This window comes from Penaeus monodon, chromosome 7, assembly GCF_015228065.2.
Source record: "Penaeus monodon isolate SGIC_2016 chromosome 7, NSTDA_Pmon_1, whole genome shotgun sequence".
Classification (NCBI taxonomy): Eukaryota; Metazoa; Arthropoda; class Malacostraca; order Decapoda; family Penaeidae; genus Penaeus; species Penaeus monodon.
The window spans coordinates 4,866,262-4,881,291 of record NC_051392.1 but is presented as its reverse complement, the minus strand read 5'-3'; the positions used below and the strand labels follow the sequence as shown (position 1 = coordinate 4,881,291).

Here is a 15,030-nt window from a genome sequence, read left to right as displayed (position 1 = left end):
AACTTTCAAATTAGTTTTTTTGGGTTTTGCCAAAAAATTTTTTTTTTTTTTGGGGGAAAAAACTTTTTTTTCCCATTTTTTTTTTCCCCCCCCCCCGAAAAAAGTTTTTCATTAAACCCCCCCCCAAAGGGTTTTTGGGGCCCCCCCAAGGGGGCGGGGGCAATTCCAAAATTTTTGGGTTTTTTGGGAGGGTTTAATCCCCCCCATTTTATCAATTTACTTCCCCTTTTTAAAACATTTTTGCAAAAAATGCTGATTTTATACAAAAAAACAATTAGGATTCTGATAGACAGATATTTCCCCTAAGGAAATTTTCTAGACTGCGAACCCTGAATTTGAATCCGGATAAATAACAAAAGGGTTAAAAAGGTTTCCCTATCATTCCCCTTTTTCTAAAAACAGAGAAACATATAAATATTCGGTTTTATAAAGAAAGAAATCTAATCCTATCAAGCGAAAAGTGTAGCAAAACACAAGGCGGGTTTCAGCTCTGTCAAAAATTTGCCAGTGTGTTCATTTGGTAGTTTATACCACCCTTAAAAAGATAAAGGGATTTGTACATTTAGGAGCTTAGCACGATAAGCAGGCTAGTGCGGCAGCCCCCTCCCCTTAACTCCCTATTGCCCTGTTAGAGGATGAACAGGATTAAATCTTTGGAAAATATTTTTTTTTTTCTTTTTTTTTGTTTTTGACAATAATTATGAATATGAGGGTTCTGTTTTTCTTTTTTTTAATAACATATGGTTTAATGCTATGAAGTAAAAGAGAATGAAGAATATGAAAAAAATACAAGAGTGAGACTAAAATATGTAGAAGCTCAAAGGAAAGAAAATAAAAAGAAAACTACAAAAAAAAGAAAATCATAAAGGGGAGACTGAGACACCTAAATCCCATTAAAAAGAATATCAATCCATCAATGCAAAATCTGTCCAAAATCAAAACCTTACCTTCTCTCATACTTTCGGCCCGACGTAAGAAAAGCCAGGGCCCCAAACATCTCTCTCCGTGACCTCCTCGCTGGCTCCCCAAAATTTCCCGGAGAGTGCACTGGCCCCTGGGTGGAAGCAGTTTCGCACCCCTAGTCTCTTGTGGGTCTTCCATACTTTTTCCTGATGTGATGGGCCCCCGTTCACCTGCCCAGTGGGAAATTTAAAGCGACCTGTAAGACAAAAGACATCTTCATCAGTATTTTAATGAACAAATTTTCACATCAGCTTCCTTTTTTTTAGAAAAAAAAATTGGGAAAACAAAAGGGAAAATTTTTTTTCCTCTCTAAAAATTTGTCAACACCATCACATTATCACAAACATTATCACCACCGAATACAGATTTCTAGTATTATGTACCTGTGCAAAAGGTCAATAATTTTAGTTTAGATTCAAGGTTGGGAAAGTAGTGGGGGGACCTTTTGTAATACATGTTTATTATTTGCAATGACAATATTACCATACAGTTTCTTTATTTTTATAGAGGGTAAGTGAAGAGTTATTGGGTTTTAAGCACATTATTTTTTTCTTTTTTGTTTTTTTTGCTTTTTCTTTTTACTAAAAACACCCCTTGTTATAAGGATGATATAAAAAGGAAGTCACTTTTCTCATACTATTGAATTACCTTATCAGTTTTGCTAAATTATTATTATTAATGCCCACTACTTTATCAATATCAATCATCCTGTGAAAAAAAAATATAAATAAAACAAGCATTTCCCATAAAACATCTAAAATCTGGTTTAAAACACAAAAAGGATCCAAAAGTAAAAAAAAGTAAAAATACTTGTAAACCCCCCCTTTTAGGCAAATTCTATTCATCCCTTTGGGCAAGAAAGGAAAATGCCGCCCTCTGTTAAAAATCCCCTTATCTCTTTTTCCCCACACTTACGTACTCCCCTTTCCCTTTTCACGTCCAAGTCAGGTAAACCCTTTTAAAAATCCACCCATTTGTTACTTAATTTTGGTATTCAGGTTTATGATTCCGAACCGAAAACCCGAGTTTGATAAACTAGAAAATTAATTTAGCCCAGATAAAAATTGTACAATTCATGAGTCACAGAATTTCCCTAAGAATGTGGCAAAATACGAGGGGAGAGAGAGAGAGGGGAGAGAAGAGGGGAGAGAAGAGGAGAGGGGGAGAGAGAGAGAGAGGAGGAGAGAGGGGAAAGAGAGGGGGAGGAGAGAGAGAGAGAGAGAGAGAGAAGAGAGAGAAAAACAGAAGAGAAAAAAAAGGGGAAACAAATAAGAGAAGTTTAATTATCCATAGTGGCCATTCTCCTGCAATAAGTTTATGTATGGATTTTAAATCAAAATTTGGGGGGAAAAGCACAAGGAAAGAAACCCCTTCACTAAATCCTTAGGAAAAATACCAGGAAAACAAAAAATTTTAGTTAAAGTAAATGATAACAAAATGAAAACAAAACATTCGAAAAGTATAAATTTTGATAAATAAGGGCAAAAAGGTTTAAAAATTTTAACAGGGGGAACAGCAGAAAAGGAAAAAAATATTTTTAAAACCAAGTGAGTTTTTTAAAAAATTTTCCATTTTTTTTTTTTTTTTTTTTTTTTTTTTTTTTTTTTTTTTTTTTTTTTTTTTTTTAATCTAATGATGTAAGAGAAACTGCTTTCTCTCACCTGATTCATTAAATATGCTCCAACCTAACTTACCCATAAATAACCTTCCTTTCTCAAATAACACTAGGCCTTGGATCTTTCCCAGAAACTACATACAGCTTTTAAGAGGGTATACACTCCCATGTATCTCAACTGTAAGCTCCCATCCTTTTTGTTTCTCTTTATCTCTGTAATGGTACCTCTATTTTCCCTCTCTGAAAACTCTCTCTCAACATGTACTAGATAAATCTACAACAGCCTCTCTTCTCTCTAAACCCAAAGTTTTCCTAAGCAATTTTAAATTTTCTTTACACATATCCAATTATGTATTCATGAGTTTCTTCAAGCTACTTCATATAAATTAATTCTAATTCTCAAGGATACTATCCTTTTTTTCTTATTCCTCTAACCCCTTCTCCAGACAACTTTATTTGATTATTCAATTCAAAGTTTTTTCCCACTAGTACTTTCTATTGCAATAAAATGATAAAATAATGCAAAAAACAACTGCACTATCTTTTTTACAAAGTTCCTTTAAAAATAAAAACAAAGTCTACCTTCATTTTCATGATTGTATACCATGAATCTCTCTTGGCAAAAATGCCTATTAAGTTTGGCCTCAAAAAGCTTCTTGACACACCAAAGCACTAATCTTATCAATGACCCATGAGGTGATTCTCTAATTATTTGGGTCTCTATTTCCTTTCCTCTTTAAAATCTATATAGATATTCTAAAGAATAATATATATCAGCTATCACAAGACTGACTTGTTTAAGAAATCTTTCTTATGTCCACTACTTGAGCTTTTCTTCCACCAAGAAATAAAATTTATAAAATATAAAGAAATAAAATTCTTTTTTTACTCTTTTATCACTTTTTTTAAAGTAAGCCCCACTTGCCCTTGTTGCATTATATCCTTCAAAATACACATGAAAAATTTATAGCCCCAGCTAATTTAAATAAAAATCACAAATATAAATATACTCATATTTAAGTAGACATGTACAAATCGAAAAATGAAGAATATACTTACTTTGATCCATCCTTCCCAGATACAAAAAAAAAAAAAAAAAAACAATTAATTAAACAGACAAAACAACTCATGGAAACACAAAAGTATCACAAATAAATAACAGATCCACTTTACAAACAGAGAAATAAATTAAACTTTCATTTATACACTCACAAAGCAACCATATAAAATAAAGCTTGTCCTACCATACAAAGACTTTAACGTAGAAAACTCTCACCTAAATTTAGCGTGTCTTAAAAACAGGCAACAGAATGAAAGAAAGAAAATATCATCTCCTGACCCTACAAAAAAAATAAAAAAATAATAACAATAATAATAACAATAATAATAACAATGAACATAAAACAATATCAATAAAACAATATTAATATTAATAATAATTTATTAAAAAAAAAATTTAATAATAATAATAAATATCTTATCATTATCATTATCATTATCATTATATTGTCGTTGTCGTCGTCGAATAATAGTAATAGTAAATAATAATAATAATAATTAATTTAATAAAATAATAATAAATAATAATAATAATAATAAAAATAATCCCAAATCAACAATAAAAATAACAAAATAAAAATAATAACAGCAACTACCAAAATAAAATTAATAAAAAATCAGTCATAACTATAACAATAAAAAATGTATGAATGAATTAATTAATGGAACACAGTACATGAATGAATAACTAGACAAAGAAACAAATAAAAAATCTTAACCTTTAAATGATAAGGATGCTCATGAGATGGCCAAAGCAACAAAAAAGGGACACAGTAACATTGGTGCTGCTCAAATACAGTAAAATTGGTGCTCCCTAAAATACAGTAACATTGTGCTGTAAAATCGACATCATATCAAATCGACATCTTTCACCCACTGTCACACACAACCACTGTGGACAGAGAACACCATAAAGTCAATTACTAGGCCTCCCCTACCCTCACCTATTCACCCCAATTATTGATTTTTTGTAATTCTTAAAAATCAGTACTATTACTCTTATTGTTATTATCAAATTCATTATCATCATCATCTTCATTATCATTATCATTATTATTGTCATTATCATCATCATTATCATTATTATCATCACTATCATTGTCATTATTATCATTATTGTCATCATTATCTTTACATCATTATTATCTTTAGATAACCTATATCATTATTTTTTTATCATTACCATAACATTAATAAAAATAATAATATATATAGTTTAAAATAAACAAAAGATTTTTTAAAAATCAAGGAATGGGGTAAACAGGGGAGGTCAGTTGGGTCTAACACAATAATTATTAAGTGTTTGTGGAGCCCGAAATTATATGTAAAAATAAAAAATAAATAAAAATGTATATAAAAAATATAACACATAACCATAGTGGACAATACACGTACTGCTGCCATTCAACAGGTTTAAGACTGTAGGTTACTAATACACATATTTCATATAAAAATTTATTCAAAAATATTCTGAAAAAATTATACAATCTGATATTTTCAAAGGATTTCTACATGTCAGCCACAAATATGGCATGCAAAAGACAAATGTACATTCCAGAATCAAATCTTTTGTTTGTATTATCTTGCTATATAAATTTTATCATCATTTAAAAAATCAAATTTAAATTCATCAATAAATAATGAAATAGAAACCCAAAGTAAACAGTACTTTTTCCTTTTTTTTATTATCAGATCATCACACGCTTTGCCCTCTCTTAAGGCTTACTTCCCTCAAAAGCATGCAACACTCTCTAACAAGATTTTTGCCAGCCTAAAAGCTTCAGTGCAAGTTTACAACTGAATCCATTTCTTCAAGGGACTCTTGGGGTTCTTGCAGTTTACACTCAATAACATGATTTAGCACTTCTAGAACAAGTTTCCCGGGGCTGTACACCTGGGAGTCATGATAAACAACCCCGCCATCTGTTGAGTTCCATAGCAGACATCAGTAAGATGGTTGTAGCCACCACTAGTGTCCATGAGGGACCATCATTACTGACTACCAAACCCTCATCTAGATGATGGCATTTTAATAATTTGCACTTTTTTAACATATCACTAATTCTTTCACTGTCACTGCAGGGCACTTTTAACAACTTTTTTTATGTCATCTAGAGCACTGGAACACTATTATGAGGATTATTTTTGGAACAGTGAAACCATATTCTCTATATAATCTAATATTATCATGGGTCCATAATTTAAAGAAAACTTGTTCAAAGGGGCCCCCAGGGGACTTGTGTTACAATTTCATAACAGTTGTTCTTTTTGTTTAGTCTGTAGTTACCTGAGCATTAGGAGTGTGGTTCAAGAGATCCAGGTAAGGGGCTAATGCATATTATCATCAAACCAGCAAAATAGGACAGGAGATTCATTCTTAAGATACACTGCTCTTGTGTTCACAGTGAACCCATGCCCATTTGACATCATCTATACATAAGTGTCCCTCCCTAAAGTTTGGGAAATTATCTCTTTTATATTAATATAACAGGCATTAATATCTTCCCCTTGTTGGTCTGCAAGTTTTCAAAAGTTGGCAACCATTTTCTCATTTAAACAATTTTATCGGGTCCATTAATTTTTAAACTTTTCCAAAAGGCCAAAAAGGGGGGAAAGTTTCCTTTTCAAAAGGGTTTTTTTTTGGTCCTTTAGAAATTTAATTGGGGTTAAAAACCCCCATGGGGGTTCAAACTTTTTCCCATCAAACCACCCCAAGAAATGGAAGGGAATTCCTTTCCCCAAAGAAAACCCTTGTTTTGGTTACTTAACCCCTTTTCCCTTTTGGACACCATTAACTAATGGGTCCTCCCCAAAATTTTTGGGGGAAAACCTTTTTGAATTTTAACAGGCCCCAAAATCCTTCCCCCCTTTTTGGCCCCCGGGCAAAGAAAGGGCCAATGTCAAGCTTTGGAATTTAATTTTTGGGTAGGACCTTGGTCCCATAAATTTCCCTGGGTTTTTTGGGTCCTAATTTTTTCTTCCTATTTTTCCCTTCTTTTCCCTTTCCCCCAAGGGTAAAGCTCACCAAATTTTTTAAAGCTTGTTCTTTTCAACCAATTTTTCCCCATTCTAAACCCCATTCCCCCCTTTTATTGGTATTTAAACATATTTTAAGCTTCCCCAATTTCTTCCCCTTTTTTAGCCACAAAAATTTTTTTAAATTCGTTGGGGTTGGCCCTTTTCCATACCTTTCCCCTTTTCAAAAATTTCCGATTTCCTTGAAAAGGGACAAATTAAAATCTTTGTTTTTTAAGATTTATTTCCCATTAAACCCTTTTTTAAAATTTTGGTCCTTTTAAACGTTAATTTTTTAAAGATTTTTTTTATATTTTTTATTATACATAATCCCCTTTTAAAATAAAAAATGGAAAGGAAATAATTTTTGAGGGAAAAGATATTATTTCTTTTATATTTTATACATTTTAAAAAATAATTTATATAAAAATTTTTAAAAATTTTATATATACATTAAATAAAAAATATAAAATTTAAAATATAGTTATATAATTATATATATATTAATATAATAATATAAAAAATATATAATATTTTATAAAGGTTATTTTATAATAAAAAAAAATTTATATAATAAGAAATTTTAGAAGATATAAATTTAAAAAAAATAAAAAAGGGGGAAAATAATAAATTTTATAATTGTAATTAGGGTTAAATAAATAATAATATAATATATATATATAAAAAATTTTGAGTAGAATATATATTATATATATAGATATTTTAAAGATATAGGGGGAAGAAAATAAAAAAGAATAATAGAATAAATAAATATAATAAAAAAAAAGGGGTTATATAATAATATAAATATTTTTAAATATATTTTTAAATATTAATATATATATAAAAAGGGGGGAATAATATAAAAGAATTATTTTTAAAATATATAGAAATATATATGTATAAAATAATTATATATAAAATATAAATTAAATATATAAAATATCTATAAGTAAAAATATAAATATAAATAATTTTAAATATATTAATATATAATAAAAGAAAGAGATATATATAAAAATATATACAATGATATATAATTAAATAAAAACAAATATATTTTTTATAATATTATATATATTATATTTTATATATAGATATAAATTTTATATAAAATTAATAAAATATTAAATAAATTATAAATAAATAATATATAAATATAATAATATTTTACATATATTTTTATTTATAAAAATATAAAATAATATATATATATAAAAATATAAAATAAAAATATTTTATTTTTTAAAATTATATATAATTTTATAAATATTTTATATAATATAATATATTTTTTGAAAAAAAATATATATAGATTTTAAATATATATATATATTATTATAATAATATAAATTATAAAATTTAAATAAATAAAATATATTATTTGTTTTATATATTTATATATGTTATATTAAATAAAAAATTTGGATAAAATATAAAATTTTATATTATATTTTTAAAAATTTTTATAGTATATAGAATAAAAATTATATATGATATATATATATATATAAAAATTAATATATATTATATTTTACTTTTATAAAATTTTCCAAATTTTATATATATATATTTTAAAATATATAAGAAGATATATAAAATAGGTATATACATATAATTTAAATAAAATTTTATATAAATATAATATATATAATTATATATATATATATTTTATTATAAAATATATTATTTTATTTATATAATACATATATTTTTATTAAATAATACTTTATATATATACATTTTAATATTAATATTTATAATATATATAATATATATATAAAATATATATATTTTATATGTATGTATATATAGTTATATATATGTAATTTTTTTATTTTTTTATATATTTTGGGTATATATATATGTATATATATATATTATATATTAGATATATATATATATTATATTATATTATATATATATATATAATATGTTTTATAAATTTTATTTCTTTATATAAAACTGTTTTCATGTTGCCCAAATGATAAAAGGTAGAAGAGAATGAATATCTTCACAATACAAGAGATGTATTTGCCATTTTTTAAAGGATTCTGATTTTTAAAAAAGGGGATTGCTTTTTGGGGTAAAACAAAACAGAATATCAAAAGAAAAATTAGTAAGACTAAAAAAAAATTTTAACTTTAAAATGCAAGACTTAGTAAGATGTAATATATTCCAGATGGTGTAAGGGCAGAATGGAAACTTTGAAAGAACAAAGCATTGTAAATTTTTTGGGGAGGGAAAAGACCCTTGGAAAAACAAAAGAAAATACGGAAGGGCATGTAGACAGAGACGCCCGGCAGAAGTCAGGTGAGACAAGGTCGTACAGGTGGACCCCCAAACTTGGGCCCTTGGTCACCCCTTTTTCAGGGGCTCAAACAGAAGGGGATGAAAGGGGGTTTTGGGGTCATGCTTTAAAAAAGGGGTGTTTTTTCCCGCACTGGACGAGGACTCATGGCAGGGAAAGGTGTAAAAGCAGGGGAAGTAGTGGTTAGTATTCCAAGACAAGCATTAATAACTTGTGAGGATGTGATGCTTGACGATCATCTTGGGGCTGTTCTCAGAGGCTCAGGAAAGAAGTTGAAGGCTATGGAAGTCTTAACAATATTTCTAGTGTACCACAAACCCTTAGAGGAAACTTCACCTTGGAGACCTTACTTGGAGAGTCTACCAAAAAGTTACACTGTACCTATATATTGTTCTAAAAGTGAGCATGAGCTGTTGCCAACATTTTTGAAAGCCTTTGCAGACCAACAAGAGGAAGATATTAATGCCTGTTATATTAATATCAAAGAGATAATTTCCCAAACTTTAGGGAGGGACACATTATGTATAGATGATGTCAAATGGGCATGGTTCACTGTGAACACAAGAGCAGTGTATCTTAAGAATGAATCTCCTGATCCTATTTTGCTGGATGATGATAAATATGCATTAGCCCCCTACCTGGATCTCTTGAACCACACTCCTAATGCTCAGGTAACTACAGGACTAAACAAAAAGAACAACTGTTATGAAATTGTAACACAAGTCCCCTATGGGCCCTTTGAACAAGTTTTCATTAATTATGGACCTCATGATAATATTAGATTATATAGAGAATATGGTTTCACTGTTCCAAATAATCCTCATAATAGTGTTCCAGTGACTCTAGATGACATAAAAAAAGTTGTTAAAAGTGTCTGCAGTGACAGTGAAAGAATTAGTGATATGTATAATAAGTGCAAATTATTAAAATGCCATCATCTAGATGAGGGTTTGGTAGTCAGTAATGATGGTCCCTCATGGACACTAGTGGTGGCTACAACCATCTTACTGATGTCTGCTATGGAACTCAACAGATGGCAGGTTGTTTATCATGACTACCAAGGTGTACAGCACCGGAAACTTGTTCTAGAAGTGCTCAATCATGTTATTGAGTGTAAACTGCAAGAACTCCAAGAGTGCCTTGAAGAAATGGATTCTGTTCTGACTTGCACTGAAGCTTTTATGGCTGGCAGAAATCTTGTTAGAGAGTGTTGCATGCTTTTGAGGGAAGTAGCCTTAAGAGAGGGCAAAGCAGTGTGATGATCTGATAATAAAAAAAAGGAAAAAGTACTGTTTACTTTGGGTTTCTATTTCATTATTTATTGATGAATTTAAATTTGATTATTTATGATGATAAAATTTATATAGCAAGATAATACAAACAAAAGATTGTGATTCTGGAATGTACATTTGTCTGTTGCATGCCATATTTGTGGCTGACATGTAGAAATCCTTTGAAAATATCAGATTGTATAATTTTTTCAGAATATTTTTGAATAAATTTTTATATGAAATATGTGTATTAGTAACCTACAGTCTTAACCTGTTGATGGCAGCAGTACGTGTATTGTCCACTATGGTTATGTGTTATATATTTATATACATTTTTATTTATTTTTTTATTTTTACATATAATTTCTGGCTCCACAAACACTTAATAATCTATGTGTTAGACCCAACTGACCTCACCTGTTTACCCCATTCCTTGATTTTTTTTAAAATCTTTTGTTTATCTTACTATATATATTATTATTTTTATTAATGTTATGGTAATGATAAAGAAAATAATGATAGTGATTATCATAAAGATAATAATGATAGTAAAGATAATGATGACAATAATGATAATAATGAAAATGATAGTGATGATAATAATGATAATGATGATGATAATGACAATAATAATGATAATGATAATGAAGATGATGATGATAATGATTTTGATAATAACAATAAGAGTAATAGTACTGATTTTTAAGAATTACAAAAAATCAATAATTGGGGTGAATAGGTGAGGGTAGGGGAGGCCTAGTAATTGACTTTATGGTGTTCTCTGTCCACAGTGGATTGTGTGTGACAGTGGGTGAAAGATGTCGATTTGATATGATGTCGATTTGAGCAGCACCAATGTTACTGTATTTGAGCAGCACTAATGTTACTGTATTTGAGCAGCACCAATGTTACTGTGGTCTTCTTTGTTGCTTTGGCCATCGTCATGAGCATCCTTATCATGAAAGGTTAAAGATTTTTTTATTTGTTTCTTTGTCTAGTTATTCATTCATTGATACATGTGTTCCATTAATTAATTCATTCATACATTTGTTTATTGTTATAGTTATGACTGATATAGTTATTAATTTTATTTTGGTAGTTGCTGTTATTATTATTTATTTTGATTATTATTATTGTTATTGGTATGATTGTTATTGTTATTATTGTTGTTATTCTTATTATTATTATTATTATTATTATTATTATTACTATTACTATTATTCGACGACGACAACGACAATGATAATGATAATGATAATGATAATGATAATGATATTATTATTATTATTATTATTTTTTTTATTAATATTATTATTAATATTAATATTGTTGTTATTGATATTGTTATTGTTACTATTGTTATTATTATTGTTATTATTATTGTTATTATTGTTATTTTTCATGGTAGGTCGAGGAGATGATATATCTTTTCTTTCATTCTGTTTGCTGTTTACAGACACGCTAATTTAGGTGAGAGTTTTCTACGTCAAGTCCTTTCGTATGGTAGGACAGCTTATTTTATATGGTTGCTGTGTGAAGTGTATAAAATGAAAGTTTAATTATTATTTTGGTATATGTGGAGTTGGAATAAGTGGATCTGTTATTTATTTGTGATACTTTTGTGTTTCCATGAGTTGTTTGTCTGGTTAATTAATGTTTTTTTTTTTTTTTTTTGTATCTGGAAAGGATGGATGCAAAGTAAGTATATTCATTACATTTTTCGAATTGTACATGTCTACTTAAATTATGAGTATATTTATATTTGTGATTTTTATTTAAAGTAGCTGGGGCTATAAATTGCATGTGTAGTTTTGACAGGATATAATGCAACAAGGGCAAGTGGGGCTTACTTAAAAATGTGATAAAAGAGTAGTAAAAGAATTTTATTTCTTTATATTTTATAATTTTATTTCTTGGTGGAAGAAAAGCTCAAGTAGTGGACATAAAGAAAGATTTCTTAAAACAAGTCAGTCTTGTGATAGCTGATATATATAATTCTTTAGAATATCATATAGATTTTAAAGAGGAAAGGAAATAGAGACCCAAATAATTAGAGAATCACTCATGGGTCATTGATAAGATTAGTGCTTTGGTGTGTCAAGAAGCTTTATTGAGGCCAGATCTTAATAGGCATTTTTGCCAAGAGAGATTCATGGTGATACAATCATGAAAATGAAGGTAGAACTTTGTTTTTATTATAAAGGAACTTTGTAAAAATGATAGTGCAGTTGTTTTTTGCATTATTTTATCATTTTATTGGCAATAGAAAGTACTAGTGGAAAAAACTTTGAATTGAATAATCAAAGTAAAGGTTGTCTGGAAAAGGGGGGTTAGAGAGGAAAAAAGAAAGAAAAGGATAGTATCCTTGAGAATTGAATTAATGTTATAGAAGTGCTTGAAGAAACTCATGAATACATAATTGGATATGTGTAAAAGACAATTAATTGCTTAGGAAAACTTTGGGTTTAGAGAAAAAAGAGGCTGTTGTAGATTTATCTAGTACATGTTGAGAGAGAGTTATCAGAGAGGAAAACTGAGGTACCATTACAGAGATAAAGAGAAAACAAAAGGATGGGAGCTTACAGTTGAGATACATGGCAGTGTATACCCTTTAAAAAGCTGTATGATAGTTCGGGGAATGTCCAAGGCCTAGTGTTATTGAGAAGAGGAAGGTTTTTTTATGGGTAAGTTAGGTTGGAGCATATTTAATGAATCAGGTGAAGAAAGCATTTTCTCTTACATCATTAGATTAAAAAAAAAAAAAAAAAAAAAAAAAAAAAAAAAAAAATAAAGATAATATTGCTTATCTTCACAAACTGTCATGCTTCTGAAATTTTTAAAAAATATTATCTAACACTTGGTTCTAAGACTATTTTGTTCCTTTTGCTGTTCATCAAAGTTCCCCCTGTTCAAATTATTATGCATCCTATGTTGTCTTCATACTTCTCATCTGAATATAGCTAATTATCTTTCTCAGAATGTCCCTTGTAGTTATCATGTGATTATCATTACATAAGCTAGATATCTTGTTTTTTTCCTGGTATTATTTCCTAATGGCTTATAGTGACATGGGTTCTTTCCTTTGTGCATTTGCCCAGATTTTGATTTAAATCCATACATAAACTTATTGCAGGAGAATGGCCACTACTGGAAAATTTAATTTTCTCTTATTTGTTTCCTTTCTCTCTCTCTCTGTCTCTCTCTCTCTCTCTCTCTCTCTCTCTCTCTCTCTCTCTCTCTCTCCCCTCTCTTTTCTCTCTCTCTCTCTCTCTCTTCTCTCTCTCTCTCTCTTCGTATTTAGCCATCACTTCTTAGGGGAAATTCTGCTGACTCATGAATTGTACAATTCTTATCTGGGCTAAATTAATTTACTAGTGTTATCAAGCTCGTTGTCGTGTGCGGAATCATAACCTGAATACCAAAATTACAGTAACAAGTGGGTGGGATTATAAGATTGTTATACACTGACTTGTGACGTGAGAGGGAAGGGAAAAGTACGTAAGAAATGTGGGAAACAGAGATAAGGTGATTTTGAAGCAGGGGCGGCATTTCCTTTTTGCCTAAAGGGACTGAATAGAATTTGCCTAAGGGTTGACAAGTATTTGACTTTGTTTACTTTGCATCCTTTTGTGTTTTACCAGTATTTTAGATGTTTTGGGAAGTGCTTTTTTTATTTATCATTTTTTTTTCACGGATGATTGTATATGTATAATGTAGTGACATTAATAATAAAAATTGTAGCAAAACTGATAAGGTAATATCAATAGTATGAAACAGTGACTTCCTTGTATATGCATCCCTTATAACAAGGAGTGTTTTCAGTAAAAAGAAAATGCACTAAACAAAAAAGAAAAAGAATAATGTGGCTTAATCCCAATAACTCTTCCACTTACCATCATAGTAAGAAATAAGTAACATTGTATGGTAGAATTGTCATTGTCAAATAAGTAAACATGTATTACAAAGGTCCCCCCACTACTTCTTCCTAGACACTTGAATCTAAACTAAATTATTGCCCTTTTTGCACAGGTACATAGTACTAGCAATCTTGTATGTCGGATGGTGATAATTTTTTGTGATAATGATGATGGTGTTGACTAATCTTTATGTATGAGGACAAAAATTTTACCTTTGTTTTCCACATTTGTTTTCTAAAAAAAGGAAGCTGAGGTGATCAATTGTTCATTGAAATACTGATGAAGATGTCTTTTGTCTCTACAGTCGCATTAATTTTCCCACTGGGCAGGTGCAACAGGGCCACTCACATCGAAGGTACAAGTAGGAAGACCACAAGAGACTAGGGGTGCGAAACTGCTTCCACCCAGGGCCATGCACTCTCCCGGGAATATTGGGAGTCTCAGCGAAGGAGGTCACAGGGAGAGAGATGCTTGGGGCCCTGGCTTCTTACGTCTGGCCCAAAAGTATAAAGAGAAGAGTAAGGTGTTATGATTTATGGACAGATTTGCATTGATGGTTTGATATTGCCTTTTTTAAATGGGACTTTAGGTGTCTCAGTCTACCTTTCATGACTTTCTTTTTTTGTATTTTTTTTTCCTTTATTTTCTTCCTTTGAGCTTCATACTATATGTAGCCCTCACTCTTGTTATTTCTTTCATTTTTCTTCTTTCTCTTTACATTCATAGCATTTAAAAACCATATGTTATTAAAAAAGAAGAAGAAAACAGAAGCCTCATATTCATAATTATTGTGAAAATACAAAAAAAAAGAAAAAAATTATTTGCCAAAGATTTTAATCCTGTTCATCCTTCAACAGGGCAATATGGCATTTAAAGGGG

The 15,030-nt window shown here is 29.4% G+C and overlaps 1 protein-coding gene and 3 pseudogenes across 1 annotated transcript in view; 2 read left to right on the top strand and 2 right to left on the bottom strand.

The window, feature by feature from the left end:
- LOC119575500 (IST1 homolog) overlaps positions 1-957 on the bottom strand; it is a 5,144-nt gene extending 4,187 nt beyond the window's left edge. The window contains exons 1-2 of the mRNA XM_037923153.1: positions 948-957; positions 475-535 (exon numbers count right to left, since the gene is read on the bottom strand). Coding sequence (XP_037779081.1) covers positions 475-535; positions 948-957 — 71 coding nt within the window. The remainder of the gene's footprint in view (positions 1-474; positions 536-947) is intronic.
- Positions 954-6,705, bottom strand: LOC119575498 (annotated as a pseudogene).
- A 2,145-nt stretch (positions 6,706-8,850) lies between these two features.
- Positions 8,851-10,476, top strand: LOC119574986 (annotated as a pseudogene).
- Positions 10,477-12,400: 1,924 nt separating this feature from the next.
- Positions 12,401-15,030, top strand: part of LOC119575497 — an 8,388-nt pseudogene continuing 5,758 nt past the window's right edge.